This window comes from Podarcis pityusensis (assembly GCF_964106645.2).
Source record: "Podarcis pityusensis genome assembly, chromosome: 8".
Taxonomy (NCBI): Eukaryota; Metazoa; Chordata; class Lepidosauria; order Squamata; family Lacertidae; genus Podarcis; species Podarcis pityusensis.
The window spans coordinates 37,580,864-37,600,347 of record NC_138033.1 but is presented as its reverse complement, the minus strand read 5'-3'; the positions used below and the strand labels follow the sequence as shown (position 1 = coordinate 37,600,347).

At 46.1% G+C, this 19,484-nt stretch overlaps 1 protein-coding gene across 3 annotated transcripts; it reads left to right on the top strand.

Annotated features, from left to right (window-relative positions):
• Window positions 1-10,828, top strand: SLC38A7 (solute carrier family 38 member 7). 3 transcript variants are annotated; one of them, XM_081018330.1, is made up of 11 exons: window positions 1-302; window positions 2,407-2,858; window positions 3,569-3,767; window positions 5,130-5,274; window positions 5,569-5,664; window positions 6,408-6,465; window positions 7,586-7,700; window positions 7,888-8,035; window positions 8,171-8,370; window positions 9,103-9,157; window positions 9,270-10,828. In XM_081018330.1, the coding sequence occupies exons 2-11, from the start codon at window positions 2,598-2,600 to the stop codon at window positions 9,370-9,372; spliced, it is 1,380 nt and encodes a 459-aa protein (XP_080874456.1). In that variant the 5' UTR covers window positions 1-302; window positions 2,407-2,597; the 3' UTR covers window positions 9,373-10,828. The 3 variants fall into 3 exon arrangements, with proteins under 3 accessions (XP_080874456.1, XP_080874457.1, XP_080874458.1); XM_081018331.1 differs by lacking the exon at window positions 1-302 and adding an exon at window positions 318-684; XM_081018332.1 differs by lacking the exon at window positions 1-302 and adding an exon at window positions 1,861-2,167.
• The last annotated feature ends 8,656 nt before the right edge of the window (window positions 10,829-19,484 follow it).

Sequence of the window (19,484 nt, the reverse complement as noted above, 5' to 3'; positions counted from 1 at the left end):
AGGGCTCCACCGCGCAGGTTCCTTATCCCTGCTACCCAAAGCTCCCAGCTCCAACCCGCGACATCTCTAGGCCTGGTTGTGACAGGACTTTGTCTTCCTGAAACCCCGGAGAGCCGCTGCTGCGAGTCAGCGGAGACTATAGTTGACTGACTCGGCCCAAGGCCGCCGGTTCTGTTTCTTGTCCCTGAGGGGGCGCGGTCAAGAACTACGACTCCCAGCATGCCGCGCGTACAGGGGAGGGCGCCGCTGCAGCTGCCGCCGCCATGTGATTCTCGTCAGCTGAGAAGCCGGTGTGGAAGGAGGTGGGTAAGCGGGGTTGCGGCAGACAAGGAGGCTGCAGGGCCGCTCCTGGCGAGCCTTCCTCGCCCCTACCCCGGGTTGAAGGCGTCCTCCCTTGCAAGCAGAAAGCTAGCTTGCCAGGGAAGCGAAGGGGCCGCCGCTGTGGTAGCGGCAAGCGCACCTATGGGGGTGGCCGCGGGGGGCGGGATCCCCTGCACCATCCACTTTGGAGTAGAAGCTCTGGCTCCCCGGCCCGCTGGAGTGAGCCGGCCAGCCACGATTTGAATAGGCTGAGCAGCTAAAGGGGTTGCGAGGTGTCTCCTTCCCGGGCCCGAGATCCTTAAGCCCACATCTTACAATGGCCTGCCGGCTCCCTGTCTATCCCTTCGCCTCTCCCTGCTGTGGGTGAGTCAGGGAGAGGCGCCTTCTCTGCGCTCTGAAACTCGCTGAGCGACCTTGGCTCGGATGTCATCTCTTAGCATTGCCTGCCCTACTGGGCTGTTGTGAGGATTAAATGGAGGGGAGGGGAGGGGAGGACGCCGCCTTGAATCCCTTGGAGGAAAGTTGAGCCTAAAATGTAACTCACAAGTGAACACATTAGGGAGAGCTTTGTGGGTAATTTTTCTCTTCCAGTGAGTTTCTCTGCCATATGCCTAGGCGCGTAAGATTTTGAATCCGTGGCTCCCACCAAGCCTAGTCACTGGCCTGTTAGTGTTGGCTCCGAAGCTTTTCTGCTCAGATTTGTGTCTGTTATCTGCCAGAAATAATAGAAGGAAACATCTGACACTCATAATTTTCCATTTAAAACTTGCTGGCAGAAAGGAAGAGAGGTAAAGGGGGATGAATTCATTAAAATAATGTTTGTGGTAATCCTCACAGGATTGCTAAGCAGTTTCTTACTATGAAGAAATGAAATGAAGAAATTAAAATTAAAATGTGTTATACAGTACCCAGGTATGAGAGAATTAAGTGAAGGAGAGGTTACAATACAGTACCATAAAGTCAGATGAAGAATTGGATGAGCTTCAAATGCTTCAAAGGAAATGTGGAATTGGGTACAAAAACATTCAAAAATCATAGTTTGAATCTTAAAGAATCAGCCAGGATAACTGCTACAGGTTGTAGAGAAATAGGTGAAGATCCTACCACTTATTTATTTATTTGTAGCATCCCATTTCAACCACTCCTTGTTTTTGTTATGTAATTTTTTTAAAATATGCTTTTTAGAAAAAAATAGAAATCACTTAATTTTAAATTTTTTTGAAGTGGTGTGATTAAATAATTATCAATATCCAAGTCACTTGGATTTTTTTAATTGTGAATCTTATCTAGAATGTTGTATAATGAAGGAAGATTTTTCTGAAACCTACACTAGTTTGTTAATCTTGGGGGGAAGGGGGGGTTAAATTTAAACAGAACAAATTACTCCTGCTCCTCAGAGATTTTAATTCCCCTTGCTGATTATAAAAAAAACACACACAAAAACCCTTCTGTATAGCTGATTGAGGAGTTGAGGACTAAACTAGGTGATGTAGTGGGGGTGATGTAAGCAAATAATTTTTTAAAATGGTTTTACTGCAACAGTGGATATGCAATAGAAATTATGGGGCTTAGGAGGAGCAAAACTGATTTTTTCACCAGTTGAGAAATCTTTCAGCTCCACCCTGTGGTTTTGTGGTTTCCCCCCCAGAAATCCAATTCTAAACTTTGCCCAGCATGAGCAAAACAGCTTTTTTGCTGAGTTGTAGAGGGAAGTGCTTATGCAGCTGGTTTCTCAAGCAGCCCATAAAAGAGGATAAGCAGCAATGTAAGACCTCTTTAGCTTTTCTTGTTTTAGCCATTGCAAAGGAAGCACTTGGAGCTTGGTGCCTTGGGAGCTGGGCCACAGGTGTGCTAGGGCCAAATTTTGAATCTTTGTGAAGATGGTACTGAGCGGGAATGGCTTCCTGGGCCACCACTTTGGATTCTGAGCTCTTAGCAGTTGCTGCATCCTTTAAAAATCACGATGCCCAGAAACGAGTTTTTTAATGTTCCCCTCCTGCATGGGTTTTGAGGTTTTCTGTGAGCAGGGGCCTGTATTTCCTCTCCATCTGCTCAGAGCTGACTCTTTCCTTTGGTTTCTTCTAGGGCCATATGACCCACCAAACTGTGAGCAGCCCTGCTCGTGACATTATTCTGAGCTCAGGCATGTCTCTTCTATATGCCACACATCCATGCCTGTCAGGATAACACTTGGTGCTTCTCGGAGTCGGGGGGATGCAAAGTGTGGTTCGTTGGATACAGATTAGCCTGCCACTGAGTGGCCCTTTCCAGCGGAGATGTCTGAAGGCCACTTGGGGATCAACACCGAATATGGTGACTGGGAATGGAGTGCGGATGCTGGCGAGAGGGCCCGGCTGCTGCAGAGCCCCAATGTGGAAACGGGGCCCAAGGGCAACGAAGAGCGTGGACCTGCTGCAACCTCAAAGCTGGGAGCTGTCTTCATTGTTGTGAACGCAGCCCTGGGTGCCGGCCTCCTGAACTTCCCAGCAGCCTTCAGCATGGCAGGCGGAGTGGCTGCAGGAATCACGCTGCAGATGGTGAAAGCAGGGAGGGTCTGGGGATGAAGAAAAATGTGTGGGCGGTGGGAAGGGATCCATTGTGCAGAGTGTGCTGGTGCTCTTTCTCACTTGGCCTGGCTGGAGCACAGCTTGATGTGGGCAGCTGTGAAGGTCTTGTGACGGTCACCAACTTGGATGGCTTTGAAAGAGAACTGGGCAAATTCACAGAGAAGGCTTTCAGTGGCTGCTAGGAGCCATAGCTATGCTCTGCCTCCACTGTTGGAGGGAGCAATTCTTCTGAATCTGGAAGCCACAGATGGGGAGGGTGCTCTTGTGCTTGGGTTCTACTTGCAGGTGAGAACAGGATGCTGGACCAGGTGGGCTCCCCCTGGCCTGATCCAGCAGGTGGCTCTTAAAAGTATTTTTAAAAATAAATTTGCAGCTATAGAATGTCCAAAAAATTGCCGTGGGGACAATGTAGCCTTCCCCAAGTAGGTGCCCTCCAGATGTTTTGGACTGCATCTCACATCAGCCCTAGCATCATAACACCAGTGCTGGCTGGAAAGCCAAGTTGGCAGCTGGTTGGAAAGCTAGAATAAATTAAACTATGTATGGAGCAGGAGAGACCAGGAAAGCAAGACAGGAAATGAGTTAAAAAATATATATGCCCAGAGCTTTTTATTGTTTTCAGTTTGCCTGCTGGTGCCTGCCATCATCTCATGGTGCCACTCTTCCCTTTTCTGCTGCAGTGCATGCTGGTTTTCATCATTGGCGGCCTGGTCATCCTGGCCTACTGCTCCCAGGCTAGCAATGAGCGCACCTACCAGGAGGTGGTGTGGGCCGTGTGTGGCAAAGTCACCGGGATCCTGTGCGAGGTGGCCATTGCTGTCTACACCTTTGGCACCTGCATTGCCTTCCTCATCATCATTGGAGATCAGCAGGACAAGAGTGAGTACTGCTGGAAAAGGAGGAGGCCTGTTTGGGCTTTTATACCCTTCCCTCTTCTTCAAAATTAATTTCACTTTGAAATCTGATTGGGAAGACAAGGCTTGATTGAACTCCATTGGGGTTTGACATGTACTCGGCCTTCTGTTTTTGGTACTGTGAGATGCTTGAAGCTGTGCCCCCTCCTTTGTTTTGTGCAGCTTGCAGAGAGAACAAGAGCTGTACAACCTAGAGCTTCCAACTGCCTGGTTTTGGCTCTGGCTTCATCCACCATGGCTGCAGCTCCTGATTTATTTTTTCTGTAGATCAGGTGTGGGAACCTGTGGCTCTCCAGATGTTGCTGAACTGCAACTCCCACCAGCCCCTGTAGCCAATGGCCAGGGGTGATGATAAAGAGTTGTAGTTCAGTAACATCTGGACAGCTAAAGGTTCTTTCCACACTAGAAAACTCACAGAATTATGCCACAAGAGGAGGTCCTGTTTCCTTTGTAGAGGGCATACTCTGTAGCCTTCAGAGGAATTACAGCCTGGGGGGCTATAAAGAATAACTGCCTATGCTGTTTTTCAGTATATAGAATACTTTAAGTTTCTTTACAGCATTTTGCCCTCACAACCGCTCTGTGTGGTGAGCAAGGCTGCGGGAGGATGGCTTGCACCCAGGCCACCAACTGAACTTTATGGCTAATACTCACCACATTCACACTATACTGCCACACAGATACATTGAATAGGTTGGGCACCAGCTGCCTGCTCAGCCTCGTGCCTGTGAGTTTCTTGGCAAGTGTGCCACTGACCACTTGGGGGGTGGGGCTTGCTCATAGCAAAAGGCTCTCAGCTCTCCTCTCAGTAATTGTGCTCTTGCATTAGGCCACCCTTGCTGGGGAGCAGGGAGGCTGTGCTGACTCCTGGGCATGCCTCTTGCTGGCGGTGTCTGCTGAGTGATAAAAAGGGTTTCTGCTAGCGTTGCCTTCATAATGTTGTGAATCACAGGGTCAGAGGGAGCTACCATTAACCTGGTGCCCTCCAGATAGTTTGAACTTCAACTTCCATCATCTCCAACCATTGGCCATGCTGGCTTTGACTGATAGGACTCGTAGCTCCCAAAGTCTGGCGACTGGTGTAGTCCAGTGCAAGAAATCCAGAGCTTCTCTTGCCTGGGTCCTGGTGTTCTATACACCTTTCTATAATGCAAAATTTCCCCTTAGTTCCATGCCAGTTGCTTTGTGTTTCCTTGGACATAAGAAGTTCAAGTCTCTGTGAGAGTCTTTTCTTTGTGTGTGTAGCTGTGCACTGGCCTTTGAGCTTTGACTTCCCTCTGCCTGGTGGATTGGGCCCAGAGGATGATTGCAGTCTCTCTTTGTCTAGTAATTGCAGCATTAATGAAGGACTCCACAGGGGCAGAGAGCGGCCCCTGGTACACAGACCGCAAGTTCACCATCAGCATCACAGCCTTCTTGCTCATCCTTCCCCTCTCAGTGCCCAAGGAGATCGGCTTCCAGAAATACGCCAGGTAAGCACAGGCCAGTTCTCAGCTGGCAAATATCTTGGCAAATGCTCCCCAGCCACTGCTGCCAACCAGGGTCCTCATGAGACAAAAGTGTGAGGGTGGCAAACAGGCCGTGCCTCTGTATTGCTTGCCAGGATGTGTTGCTTGAGTGAAAGACTAGGTGCCATTGAACTGCTCTGTCAAGGGCAGGTCTAGATGCAAAAGGTGGGTGTTGGCATCTCAAGATGATCCTTGGAAGAAGATAGCAGCAGCGGCAGCAGCTCCATCACCTGTCTCACCTCTCTCTCTTTCTCACAGCTGCTTGAGTGTTGTCGGGACCTGGTATGTTACAGCCATCATAATTATCAAATATATTTGGCCTGATGAGAACATCCCAAAGGAAATTACAACAAGGTACGTGGGAGTGATGCTCCTTCAGAAAGAGGTGGAGCCTTCCTGAGTTGCCTCCCTTCCAGTCTTTGTTTTCTGCAGTTAGGCAGTGGAGAGACCTGACAATTTAATTACTGGACTACCCAGTCAAGAGTCTCCAGTTAGCTTTTAACTTTCAATGTAAAAAAGCTTTTTATTTCTGTGGTGGGCACTGTATCTGCCCACTCTTTAAGCTGCTGAGAGGTGCATCCCATTCCTCTGAACTTTGGCCATCCTTATGCTGGGGACCCATCCAGTTCTCCCCTGCTCAGGACTTGACGACTTGCGGCTATCAGTCAGTGGGGGGCACCTGAAAGGCAGAGGGTAATTCTCACTGTAGGGGGAAGAAGGACGCATTAACCCATCCTTTCCCAACCCAATGCCTTCCAGATGTTTGGATTTCAGTGACTGGGCTGGCTAGGGCTGATGCGAGTTGTAGTCCAAAACATCTGGAGGGCATCAGATTGAGAAAGGCTGTGTTCGCGAGTGGAAGGGTTCCAGTTTAGGCATTGTCTGTGAAAATAGAGATGTGCATCTTAAGGTAGATTCATTTAATTGGAAGTGCCTCTCCTGCATTAATTCTGACTGAGTTAAAACTAGATCCTGCTAATCCGTTCTTGACACCTTACTCCCCTCAGGGGAGGGTTTTTTTTCAATTCTGAGTAAATGCTGATGGTAGACATTTGCTGAACCACATCCTGAACTAACGTGTGCGTTCCTCTCCGCAGCCCCTCCTCTTGGATGTCTGTCTTCAATGCCATGCCCACCATTTGCTTTGGCTTCCAGGTGAGGCTTGTCTGAATGCCCCAGTTGGGTGTGGGCACATTGAGGGCAAGAAAGTCCACCTCTCTCGGTGTCTCTGTAACCAGGCCTTTGGCTGATTAAACATTCTATGGCCTTTAAAATGTATTTGGGGGAGGGAGCAGCTATTAGTATTTGTTTTACTATATATTTTGTGTTCTCATTTTGTATTTTTATTTTGTGAGCTGCCCTGTGATCAGATGAAGCGCAACATACAAATTTAATTAGTAATAATAATTGTACCAAGTAAAAGCACAGTGAACCACCCAACTCAATATTTTCTATGCTAGCTTGGTGCCCTCCAGACTGGCAGGGTCTCTCTGGGGTTTCATTCAGGGGTCTTTCTCAGGTCTATTTGGAGACACTGGGGGTGTAATGGGGTGGGAAGAGAGACAGAATAATCAATTTAAACCCTGACCTTTGTTTGAAGTTTAATTCATTTTTATCTTGGATGAAATTGTAGTGTTTTCTTTCGTATGGTGTTTATGGTATGGTATGTTTATGGTATGTAGCCTTGTCTTTTTCTGTCTGTTTTTTTATAAGTAGGATGTGATATCCTAAATACACTAGCCTCAACCTGTTGCAAGAAAGGTTGAATAAGGTGTGAACAGACAGACAAAAGCTTTCGACGTGCTCATATGGAGCCTGCGCTCCCTACTCTTGACAGATGAGGGATAAGGGGAAATGGATTACTGTAGAATAATAATACAGCTGTCCTAGGCAAAGTTAAGATGGAATTTGGTTCAGAAAGCATTTAAAAAGGGATAATGTGAGTTACTTGGGTCCTGGAATGAGGCAGAGGTGGTTCTTATTCTTCAACCGTCTTAAGGGAAAATCAGAGGCCCTGTTATAGCATCCTCCCTCCAGATGTTCATGGCACCAGGTTGGTGAAGGCTACTTTTTGCTGAATTTGTTGACTGGCTCTTTGGTCTCCAGCTGTGAAAACGTATATGTGGAAAAACTGCACTAGCCGAAAGAACAAGTCTGGGAGAAGGATCTCCTGTGCAAGTAATCACAAAGGCTGATGACTTCTGCGCGATCAGAAAACTTGCATTCTTCTCTTCCACACCTAACAACCCTTTCCTATTCCTCTTCTCCCTGGCAGTGCCACGTCAGTAGCGTGCCCGTCTTCCACAGCATGAAGCAACCAGAGGTGAAGCCATGGGGGGCCGTTGTGACAGCAGCCATGGTCATTGCTCTTTTTGTCTACACGGGCACAGGTAGGTGGGATGAAAAAGAGGAAGCGCTTAATCTCCTCTTCTGAGCCACAAAAGGGAGACTGATCCCTGATCCATATTCCCTCATGGGATGGGAAGTGACTGGTGGTTGGCTCTGGGTCATTGTGAACCTCTTTCTTCATCTTCTTCTCTTCCTCTTCCTCTTCCTCCTCCTCCTGTTTCCTGCCAGGAGTCTGTGGATACTTGACGTTTGGGTCCAGTGTGGAGCAGGATGTGCTCATGTCCTACCCCTCCAACGACATCCCAGTCGCCATTGCCCGCGTTTCCATCATCGTCTGCGTTCTCACTTCCTACCCGATCCTGCATTTCTGTGGCCGGTGAGCGTGGAGCGGGAGGGGTTGGTGGGGCTGGCTGGCTTGAGTCTCTCCTGCTGCTGTGCAGTCCTTGCAGGGGGTGTTGCAGTGGCAGAGGGCAACCCCTAACTCCTCCTTTTGTCTTGGCTTCCCGCCCAGGGCTGTGCTGGAAGGCCTCTGGCTGCGCTACAAGGGGGAGGCGGTTGAAGAAGACGTTGTGCGGGAGAGGAGGCGGCGCCTCTTGCAGACGGTCAGCTGGTTCCTCCTCACCCTCCTCCTGGCCTTGTTCATTCCTGACATTGGCAAAGTCATCTCTCTCATTGGGGGCCTGGCTGCCTGCTTCATCTTTGTTTTCCCAGGTAGTTTTCCCTAGCTGATTGTGTGTAACGGGGGGCTCTTATTCTGCTTTTGGTGGGGCTGTGAGCAGGGACCCATGGAGGTGCCTCCCCCAGCTTGATTTGCCTGAAGAGTCAAGGTACCCCCACTCCAGGGTCCCTGCCCAATGGCAGGGGGAGCCTTTCAGGCAGAAGGCTACAGAGAGGCAGAGAAGCACTTGCCCTCAGGCTGGGGAGTCTCGCTTAGGAGGGGAAAACAGGACAGAGGGACTCAGAAGACCTCAGTTCACTTCTGCTCTTAGCAGAGCAGATGGCTCCCTTGGAACTTTATTTGGTGGTCTTTACTACCAGCCTGCCTCACCTCGCCTCGCAGATACCTGCTCTGGACAGGCCAGAATATTCCCCTAGCCAGAATTCTCTTTCTCTATAAGTTCAGCTTGAGTTGCCACCCTTCCCACACCCACTTCCTTTGGATAAATTAGCAATTTATTGTTAGCCCACACAACCAGCTTTCTTCTGCACATTGACTTTTCTGCAACCACCTCAGCGGTGGATCTTCTTTCACTAAAGTGTTCAAGACATACTTCCTTTGCACACCAACAAGAACCTGATATTGCTCAAAACAGTTGAACGTAACACTGGCTTTGTTAGAACTGTTCATCGTTCTGAGATCTAGATGGCTGCAAAAAAAATGCCTTGGTGGTTCCTTCTGCTGCTTTTTTCCTTCACCGTTTTCCTCCGCTCCTTCCTTGCCAGGACTCTGCCTCATCCACACCAAGCTCTCCGAAATACAAGAGGCCAGACCAGCCGGGTAAGAGCTGTGCTTCTTCTTTGCTGCCTCCTCTTGCCCAGTTCATCCATGTGGGGTCAGTGGTTATGGAATCATTTGTGTTTCATGCCAGTCTCCCCTCTTTTATCCATAGCTGGTGGGCGATGGTGAGCTACGGCGTCTTCATGGTTATCCTTGGAGCATTTATCTTTGGACAGACAACTACCAACGCTATCTTTATGGATCTCAAGAAGTGATCCCTACAACTGCCCGCGGAGGGTGCCTTTCCTCCTCTGGATTCTTGAATTCCAATTTTGGGGGATGTCTCGTGTCAGCAGGAGGCAACCGTTCCCTCCACTCTCCCCCAGTGATTGTGCTACTTCTGTTTTGTTTTGTTGGGAGCCTCTTCCGAGACTTTGATTTCCATCTTCTTTCCCACTTGCTTCTTGATAGACCAGTCAAGTCCCCACAGGGCCACTTGCTGTGCATGCAGCTTCACACTCTGAACACAAACTGAATTCCTCTTTGCCTTTTGGGACATCACTCTCAAAAAGGACTCTCCTTTTGCCCTTGCCTTCCACACACTTGTGTAAGAGGACCCAGGCCATTCACTACACAACTTCTGCTCTAAATTTATGTGCCCGGGGGGCTCATCTTTGTATCATGACCAGTGATGTAGCAAAGGTCATGTGGTTGATAATGACATGACTGCACAGTGTGAACTACAGCTTAATTACTTTAAGGCAGCCTTCCCCAGCCTGGTGACTGGTTTGGATGACAACTCCCATCAGCCCCAGCTAGTACGGCTGTATGATGTTGGGACTGACAGGAGTTTCCCTCTGAAACATTTGGTAGGCACCCTGTTGGTAAAGGCTGGCCTGTGGACTTGGTGCTTATTGTGGAAGTTATTTTTTTTTATATTGTTGCTATCCTTTTACTTTTTATATTTGAAAATGAAAACTGAGGGAATAGATCCTTGAGTTTTAGATACATGTACGTTGGAAAAGGGAATATTTGACTACATTTGAGGGCATTTCCTTGGCATCAAATTCACACAGGTCCTTCCTTCCTGTCACCTGACTACTTCCTTCCCCTCCTTTCTGGTGAGATTCGCCAGATTCAGATGCCACATGAACAAACTCTATTCCTTTGCTGGGCGGTGTCTCTGCTCCATCCAATCATGTTTTAACCCACAGTATTCATTTGGTTCTCAGTTGTCAGAGACCTATTTCCTTTTATGTTTTCATTTGATTAAGTTGATGTCAGATTCTGGGGCTGTAGCACAGGTTTGCCAGGTGTGGAGAACCTGTAGCCGCCCCCCCCAGGTGCTCTCATCAGCCTGTGCAACCAGCCAGGCCCAAGTGTCAGGGATGATGATGGGAGCTCTGTTAGTACAGCAACATCTTGGGGCCACACCTTCTGTTGCAGGATCCCATTCGTATCTGTTGGTTCCAATGTGGCATTTTGTAGCATGTTCTGATGTTTGCAAAGCAAATTTTTAGAAGGTCTCTATGTTCTGGCAGATGGGGCTAAAGTCCAGGCTCTCTCTCAATGTCAATTATACACTAATTTTGAAGATTTTAGGGGGGGTGCAACACACACCCCCAGCCCCCATTTCAAATCTTGTGTGCCAGGGTGGGTGGTGGTGGTGAAGTTTGGGCTTTAATGGGACAATGTCACTGTGGAAATAAGAATTAAAAAGGAAAATTCCAACTTCTGGGTTACTTGTGCTTTGATTCCTGTCCATTAATGCAGATCCAGTTCTAGGTGGCTTCATAGCTTGGTTCTCCTGCAGAGAGGACAGAGAAGCCCAAAACTCCCTTACCCACCTTCACCTTCTTCCTTGCAGGAACCATCTCTTTACCAAACTGCCAGTTATTGAGCAACCCCTCCCAGATTCTCTTTCACTCATTGAGTGATGCAGCATAGTTGGAGCAAAATAGTTTTGTCCCTCTCCGAGATCTGGAAAGAGGAGACAGAGAGAAGACAGCTTCTAGTGGCAGCACTAGGGAAGCTGGTGTGGGCCATCCATGCAGGGTAACATTGCCTTTCAGGTTCTGTTTATCTAATCTTTATGCAACAAATTGCATTTGATTAATGTTTGTATAACATATTCCTATACGTAACCAGACCCTTTGCTGCAGGCCCTTTAATTTCATATCTGTTTTTATGTTCCGCCTTTCTGCGTAGAACTCTGTGGGTCATGATCTCAAGAACCACTGTTTAGAAAGCCAGTACAAAGAAAAATAAAACCAGTCAAAGTCACCAGCAGAAATGCTACTAAAATGCAAGAGCTGGAGCAGGCCTCTCAGGCTCCGCAACCAGGTGCCCTCCAGATGTTTTGGATTGCAAATCCTCAGCCAATGTCAACTACAGTGGTGTAGATGGAAACTGACTTGGGGATTTTTCTCTTCCAGCATCCTAGATTTTAATTTGTTCCTGGTGATTTCTTATCAATGTCTAGATTGGGGATACCATTGAGCTGCCACGGCCTAGATAAATTAACATTATTATGTATATGACTTTGGTTTAGTGCCATGTACAGTGGTTCCTCAGGTTACATACGCTTCAGGTTACAGACTCCGCTAAACCAGAAATAGTACCTTGGGTTAAGAACTTTGCTTCAGGATAAGAACAGAAATCGTGCTTCGGCGGCGCAGCAGCAGCAGGAGGCCCCATTAGCTAAAGTGGTGCTTCAGGTTAAGAACAGGTTCAGGTTAAGAGCGGACCTCTGGAACGAATTACGTACTTAACCTGAGGTACCACTGTACATAGTTGAGTCACCTTTGTTTGGGGTGTGCATGGAATAGTTTTTGTGAATGGCTTTGAGTCGGGGGGGGGGCAACTTACCCATCTCGTATCTTTATATATTTTTATATCCTCCTCCCACAAAGGACCCTGTCCTTTAAATTCACCGTGGTGAGATTTGTATAATTTGCATCAAGAAATCTGTCTCAAACCACAGCTTTATTCCTCACTTGTGTCTTGTTTGGTGCTACCTTTTTGGTAGGATCTGCTTGGCCTCATACTGCACTGGCAACAAGCTTTTCCAAGGGCAGGAAATGTGCTGAGTCAATAGAAAATATTTTGCCTGGAAAAAAGGAGGCAGCAACCTTGAAAACCCTACTTAGAGCTTGTGTGGGTCACTGCTATTTTTATCTTACTGTACTGTATTTTTTTATTTGTTCCACCTCACACTGAGGGGGAAAATTCCAAAGGTGAAAAGTGGGGCTGATTAAGAGCAGGTGTTGCTGAGTCTCACTTCCACTTGAGGAGGGGTTCCTCAGTTTCATCCAGGTGGACTTTTCTTGAAGGGACTGAGAGGTACACAAAGACCCTCAAAGGATCAGATAACTTGACAGATGGCATTCAGTTCCCCAAATTGATGGATTTGGAGAGAAATGAATATGACTGGGTAGAAAACCAGATAGCCTGTCAGCTCAAAACGCCTACCCTGTGTTCAGTAAGGTGCAACCGCATCTGTGTGCCTTTGTGCCTGTGTGCCACCATTGACACCTCAGGGAGGTGGGTTCTCAGAGGAGTGAATTACAGATGGTTCCTTCCAAGTGGGGTGTTTGTGCCATAGCCCATCATTTGTCTGGCTTGGGCAGACTTGTGGCATCAGGCAAGCCAGCCTGGCACTCCCGACTGAGTTTAAGCTCTCAGCCTGGGCAACATCTTACTGAGAGGGGGGACCAGACTGCTGGTCTTCAGCCCATCTCAATCTTGCACACCATGATTCCAGGCATCCAGAACTTCTAGTCCACCCTCAAATATAAATATTTCCGGCACAGCTGGATGAAACAAACTGGAGAAGGCAGCCACAGTCTGCAGCATCCACCACATCAATAGAAGAGGGCATTTCAGGCCAGGAGGGCAAGTTTCCATGACTTTGAGAAGACGTGTTTTGCACTTTAGAAACTCTGGACCCAGCCTGTGAGCTGGCCCACACATACACACTTAGGAGATGGTTAGCATGTGGGATTGAGCCAGTGCATATCTACCAGGGAGATCAGCCTGGGCCACCACAAAGACCACACTGTTCAACGGGATCTCTTCATACAGTCAGAAGCCGGTCTCAGGTGATGTGCTCCACATAACTGAAAGGGTACCTTATATTTTGGAAAAGCTTGCCTCCTGATGGAGAAGTGAAATTCAGCTGGGTTATGAATAAAACCACCTAATTTTTCAAACTTGTTACTTTAGTCTGCTAGAGGTCCAATATTCCAACTTCCACCAGATGAGATCACCCAAGTGTCTTGTACCCTTACTTTTCCAGGTGATGCATCAGGTTTTAGCTAAGATAGTTGTGAAGTTGGAATAGAACAGCACTGACATAATGGAGGCGCTGGACCCAGCTTTTAAGAGGCTAATTACCATTTCTGAATTAAGTGCTGGTTTTTAAGGCTACTAGAACCAGAGGTAATTCACTATTCTATAATTCAGTCTATCTTTATTGATCCAGTAAAGATTCAGGTATTTCTGTAAGTGAATCAGCAGTGGTTGTTGATACACTTCATCAAAGAAAAGTTTCAGATTGGGGGATTCATACATCACTGTCCTGTTTTTTTGTGACTGAGCAACAGCTTACAGTACTGTATTATTTCTACATCTAAGCTTTTCTTTTTTTTTAAAATAAAATATTTATTAGAATTTTACAATAAACATAGGTTTAAAAAAAATTAAGAAAATTAAACCAAAGATTACACATAAACAGAAAAAGAAAAAAGATAACAAGGATAATACCAATAAAACAAGAACCTAAGATAATACCCCCCCAAAAAACAAGGACCTAAAAGAGAAAAAGGAAAATACAAAATACAAAAAACAGATGGCTTAAAAAGAAAAAAAAAAGAAAAAAAAATTAAAAAGAAAAAATCCATTTTTCAATATCTTTAGGCTGATTTACTTACCGTATTTTTCGCTCCATTGGATGCACCGGACCATAGGACGCACCGGACCATAGGAGGGGGAGAACAGGAAAAAATTTTTTTTCTTTTCTCCCCCTCTAAAACAAGGTGCGTTCAAGGTACATTCACCAGAGCTTGTGGGGCTGGCGGTGGGGGGAAGCGCTGCTTTCCCCCACCGCCAGCCTCAAAGATCCCTGAAGCCTTTGGAGTGCAGCGCCCCGCTGCCCTGCAGAGGTTTGCGCGCAGCCGTCCCCAAGCTAGAGCAGTGAGACGGAGCCCTCTGTCTCGCTGTTCTGGCTTGAGAACAGCCTTGCTAGCTTCTGCAGGACAGCGGGGTGAAGGCACCCCGCTGCCCTGGAGAGGCTGTGCGTGCAGCCGTCCCCAAGCTACAGCAGCGAGACGGAGCCCTCCGTCTCACTGTTCTGGCTTGGGGACAGCCTTGCTGGCTTCTGCAGGACAGCGGGGTGAAGGCACCCCGCTGCCCTGCAGAGGTTTGCGCTCAGCCGTCCCCAAGCTAGAGCAGCGAGACGGAGCCCTCCGTTTTGCTGTTCTGGCTTGGGAACAGCCTTGCTAGCTTCTGCAGGACAGCGGGGTGAAGGCACCCCGCTGCCCTGGAGAGGCTGTGCGTGCAGCCGTCCCCAAGCTACAGCAGCGAGACGGAGCCCTCCGTCTCACTGTTCTGGCTTGGGGACAGCCTTGCTAGCTTCTGCAGGACAGCGGGGTGAAGGCACCCCGCTGCCCTGCAGAGGTTTGCGCTCAGCCGTCCCCAAGCTAGAGCAGCGAGACGGAGCCCTCCGTTTTGCTGTTCTGGCTTGGGAACAGCCTTGCTAGCTTCTGCAGGACAGCGGGGTGAAGGCACCCCGCTGCCCTGCGGAGGTTTGCGCACAGCCGTCCCCAAGCTAGAGCAGCGAGACGGAGCCCTCCGTCTCGCTGTTCTGGCTTGGGAACAGCCTTGCTAGCTTCTGCAGGACAGCGGGGTGAAGGCACCCCGCTGCCCTGCAGAGGTTTGCGCGCAGCCGTCCCCAAGCTAGAGCAGCGAGACGGGTCCATCTCGCTGTTCTGGCTTGGGAACAGCCTTGCTAGCTTCTGCAGGACAGCGGGGTGAAGGCACCCCGCTGCCCTGCAGAGGTTTGCGCGCAGCCGTCCCCAAGCTAGAGCAGCGAGACGGAGCCCTCCGTCTCGCTGTTCTGGCTTGGAAACAGCCTTGCTAGCTTCTGCAAGACAGCGGGGTGAAGGCATCCCGCTGCCCTGCAGAGGTTTGCGCGCAGCGTCCCCAAGCTAGAGCAGCAAGACGGAGCGCTCCGCAGTGCTCCGTCTTCCTGTTCTGGCTTTGGGCTTAGCAGCGCAGCCTGCATTCGCTCTATAGGACGCACACACATTTCCCCTTAATTTTTGGAGGGGAAAATGTGCGTCCTATAGAACGAAAAATACGGTATTTCCTTGACCTCCTCACACCTCCCCTTTTTGTATTCCCGTTTACAAAATCCTTTCAGCAAATCCTTACCCTCTTTCATTTATCTTTACTCTATATCTTAACCTATTATAACAATATATTTTCATCCATATAACAATCTATATTTGCATATTCTTATTAACCTTATTACCAAAACCACTTATTTCCATTCCAACATCATTTTAACATTCATTAATTTTACAGTATTTCTGCAAATAGTCTTTAAATTTCTTCCAATCTTCTTCCACCGACTCTTCTCCCTGGTCACGGATTCTGCCAGTCATTTCCGCCAATTCCATATAGTCCATCACCTTCATCTGCCACTCTTCCAGGGTGGGTAAATCTTGTGTCTTCCAATACTTTGCAATAAGTATTCTTGCTGCTGTTGTTGCATACATAAAGAAAGTTCTATCCTTCTTTGGCACCAATTGGCCGACTATGCCCAGGAGAAAGGCCTCTGGTTTCTTCAAGAAAGTGTATTTAAATACCTTTTTTAATTCATTATAAATCATCTCCCAGAAAGCCTTAATCCTTGGGCACGTCCACCAAAGGTGAAAGAATGTACCTTCAGTTTCTTTACATTTCCAACATTTATTGTCGGGCAAGTGATAAATTTTTGCAAGTTTGACTGGGGTCATGTACCACCTGTATATCATTTTCATAATATTCTCTCTTAAAGCATTACATGCCGTAAATTTTATACCTGTGGTCCACAACTGTTCCCAGTCAGCAAACATAATGTTATGTCCAACGTCCTGTGCCCATTTAATCATAGCAGATTTAACCGTCTCGTCCTGAGTGTTCCATTTTAACAGCAAGTTATACATTCTTGAAAGTATCTTTGTTTTAGGATCTAACAGTTCTGTTTCCAACTTTGATTTTTCCACCTGGAAGCCAATTTTTTTATCTAAATTATAAGCCTCTCTTATTTGATAATAATGAAGCCAGTCTCGCACTTTATCTTTTAGTTTCTCAAAACTCTGCAATTTCAATTTGTCTCCTTCTTGCTCCAAGATTTCCCAATATTTCGGCCACTTGGCCTCCATATTGAGCTTTTTCAGGGCCTTTGCCTCCATCGGTGACAACCACCTTGGGGTTTTATTTTCAAGTAAGTCTTTATATCTTGTCCAGACATTAAACAATGCTTTTCTGACAATATGGTTTTTAAATGCTTTATGTGCTTTAACCTTGTCGTACCATAAGTATGCATGCCACCCAAAAACATTATTGAAACCTTCTAGATCCAAAATGTCTGTGTTCTCAAGAAGCAGCCAATCTTTCAGCCAGCAGAATGCTGCTGATTCATAATAAAGTTTAAAGTCTGGCAGGGCAAATCCCCCTCGTTCCTTTGCATCTGTTAATATTTTAAGTTTTATTCTGGGCTTCTTGCCCTGCCAGACAAATCTAGAAATATCTCTCTGCCACCTCTTGAGACAATCCATTTTGTCCAGAATTTGTAGTGATTGAAACAAAAACAGCATTCTTGGCAATACATTCATCTTTATAGCAGCAATTCGACCCAACAAGGAAAGCTTCAAATTTGACCATATTTCTAGATCCTTTTTCACTTCCGACCAACATTTTTCATAATTGTCTTTAAATAAGTTCCCATTTTTAGCTGTCATATTAATCCCCAAATATTTCACCTTCTTAACCACTGTTAAACCTGTCTCATTCTGAAACCTCTCTTTCTCAATCGATGTTAAGTTCTTCTCAAGGACTTTAGTTTTTAACTTATTCAACTTAAATCCTGCCACATAACCAAATTCTTGGATCAGTTCTAATACTCTTTTAGTACTAGATTCTGGCTCCTGTAAAGTCAATACTAAATCATCTGCAAAAGCTTTCAATTTGTATTGTTTAGCTCCGACCTTTATACCCTTGATCAGATGGTCCCTTCTAATCATATTTAACAAGACCTCCAGGACCGAAATAAAAAGCAATGGGGAAATTGGGCAACCTTGTCGTGTCCCTTTCTCTATCTTGAATTCCTCTGTCACCACATTGTTAACTATTAGTTTAGCCTTTTACAAATGGGTAGCCGTGTTGGTCTGCCATAGTCGAAATAAAAAAATTCCTTCCTGTAGCACCTTAAAGACCAACTAAGTTAGTTCTTGGTATAAGCTTTCGTGTGCATGCACACTTCTTCAGATACACTGAAACAGAAGTTACCAGATCCTTCTATATATTGAGATATATTCTATATATTCTATATACCCCTCCCCACCTTCTCAATATATAGAAGGATCTGGTAACTTCTGTTTCAGTGTATCTGAAGAAGTGTGCATGCACACGAAAGCTTATACCAAGAACTAACTTAGTTGGTCTTTAAGGTGCTACAGGAAGGAATTTTTTTATTTCGAGTTTAGCCTTTTGTTCTGAATAAATTGCACTTATACCATTTTCAAACCCTTGACCGACCCCCATCCCCTGAAGATTTTTCTTCATAAAGCTCCAAGAAATATTGTCAAAGGCTTTCTCGGCATCTACAAAAATTAAAACTGCTTTGGTGTTAATGTCCACTTGCAACTTTTCCAAAATGTTAATTATATTCCTCGTGTTATCAGACAAATGTCTGCCTGGGAGAAAGCTGGCTTGGTCCTTGTGTATCTCTCCCACTAATACTTTTTTTAGCCTTTTGGCCAAAATGTCAGCAAATATTTTGTAATCCACATTTAACAGGGATATGGGTCGGTAGTCCTTAAGTTGTGTCTTTTCAGACTCACTTTTCGGTATAAGTGTAATATATGCTTCTTTCCACAACTCTGGTGCTTTTTTCCCCTCCAAAATTTCATTGCAAACCTCCTTTAGTGGTTGAATTATCCAATCCTTCAAAGTTCTATAGTATTTTGAGGTTAAACCGTCCGGCCCTGGAGATTTTCCCAACTGCATGTTCTGAATGGCACCTTCTACCTCCTTTTCCGTAATTTTATAGTTCAGCATTATCTTATTTTCTTGAGAGATTTTTTGTAATCCATTTGTTTTCAAAAATTGGTCTATATCAAACTCTTTCTGAGGCCCTTGTGTCTATAACTGTTTAAAATACCTCTGGAAACATTTTCTAATTTCCACTGCATTCTGGATGTTCTTTCCATCCACTTCCAAATTGGCAATGGTATTAAGCTTTTGTCTTTTTTTCATCTGCCAAGCTAGCAATTTCCCACATTTATTAGCCGATTCAAAAGTCCTTTGTCTCATTTGTTTAATTTTCCATTCGATTTCCTGATTCATCATCTTCATATATTGCACTTGATGTAGCTTTATTTCTCTCAGAATCTCTTGTGAATTTGGCTTCACTCTCAGTTTCTTCTCGCCCTCTTTTATTTTTTCCAATTTTTTTTCTTTTTTCTCATTTTGAGCTCTCTTCTTTAATGAATTCTGTTGAATCAGAAACCCCCTCATAACTGCTTTACTTGCGTCCCAGATTACTCTTTTTTCCACAGTAGTATTCAAATTTATCTCAAAATGGTCTCTCAGAGTTTTTTGGGCCTTCTTGATAACCTCTTGATCTCTAAACAAGGTGTCATTCATCCTCCATCTGAAGGAACCGGTTGGTGTTAATTTCATCTCCATTTTCACGGCATTATGGTCGGAGCACGTCTTAGGGCAGATCTCTACTTTTCGAGTCTTAGGTGCCAGTCCTCTAGTTATCCAGATTTGGTCAATTCTTGTCCACGTCTTTTTGGCTTCAGAAAAGAAGGTTCCCTCTCTACCCACGGGATTCCTAGTTCTCCAAATGTCAATCAAATTCATATTGTCAGTCAATTCAAAAAAGGTTTTTGGTAGTCTACCATCTTTAGTAACTACCTGTCTCTGCGACTTATCCATGTTTGTGGATACCACTCCATTCATATCTCCCATCAAAATAATGTTGTAGTCCATATAGTCCAGCAAAATCTCATGCAACTTCTTATAAAATTCAGATTTCCCCTCATTCGGTGCATATACTCCTACTATCAGAAATTTTTCTCCTTGTGTTTGAATTTCAATTGCTACAAATCTTCCT

Excerpts from the sequence above, each read along its gene's own strand:
- SLC38A7 (XM_081018330.1), top strand. The coding sequence starts at position 2,598 with ATGTCTGAAGGCCACTTGGGGATCAACACCGAATATGGTGACTGGGAA. Across the intron at positions 3,768-5,129 it reads TGGAGATCAGCAGGACAAGA|TAATTGCAGCATTAATGAAG; the intron begins GTGAGTACTGCT and ends CTCTTTGTCTAG. Across the intron at positions 5,275-5,568 it reads GGCTTCCAGAAATACGCCAG|CTGCTTGAGTGTTGTCGGGA; the intron begins GTAAGCACAGGC and ends TCTTTCTCACAG.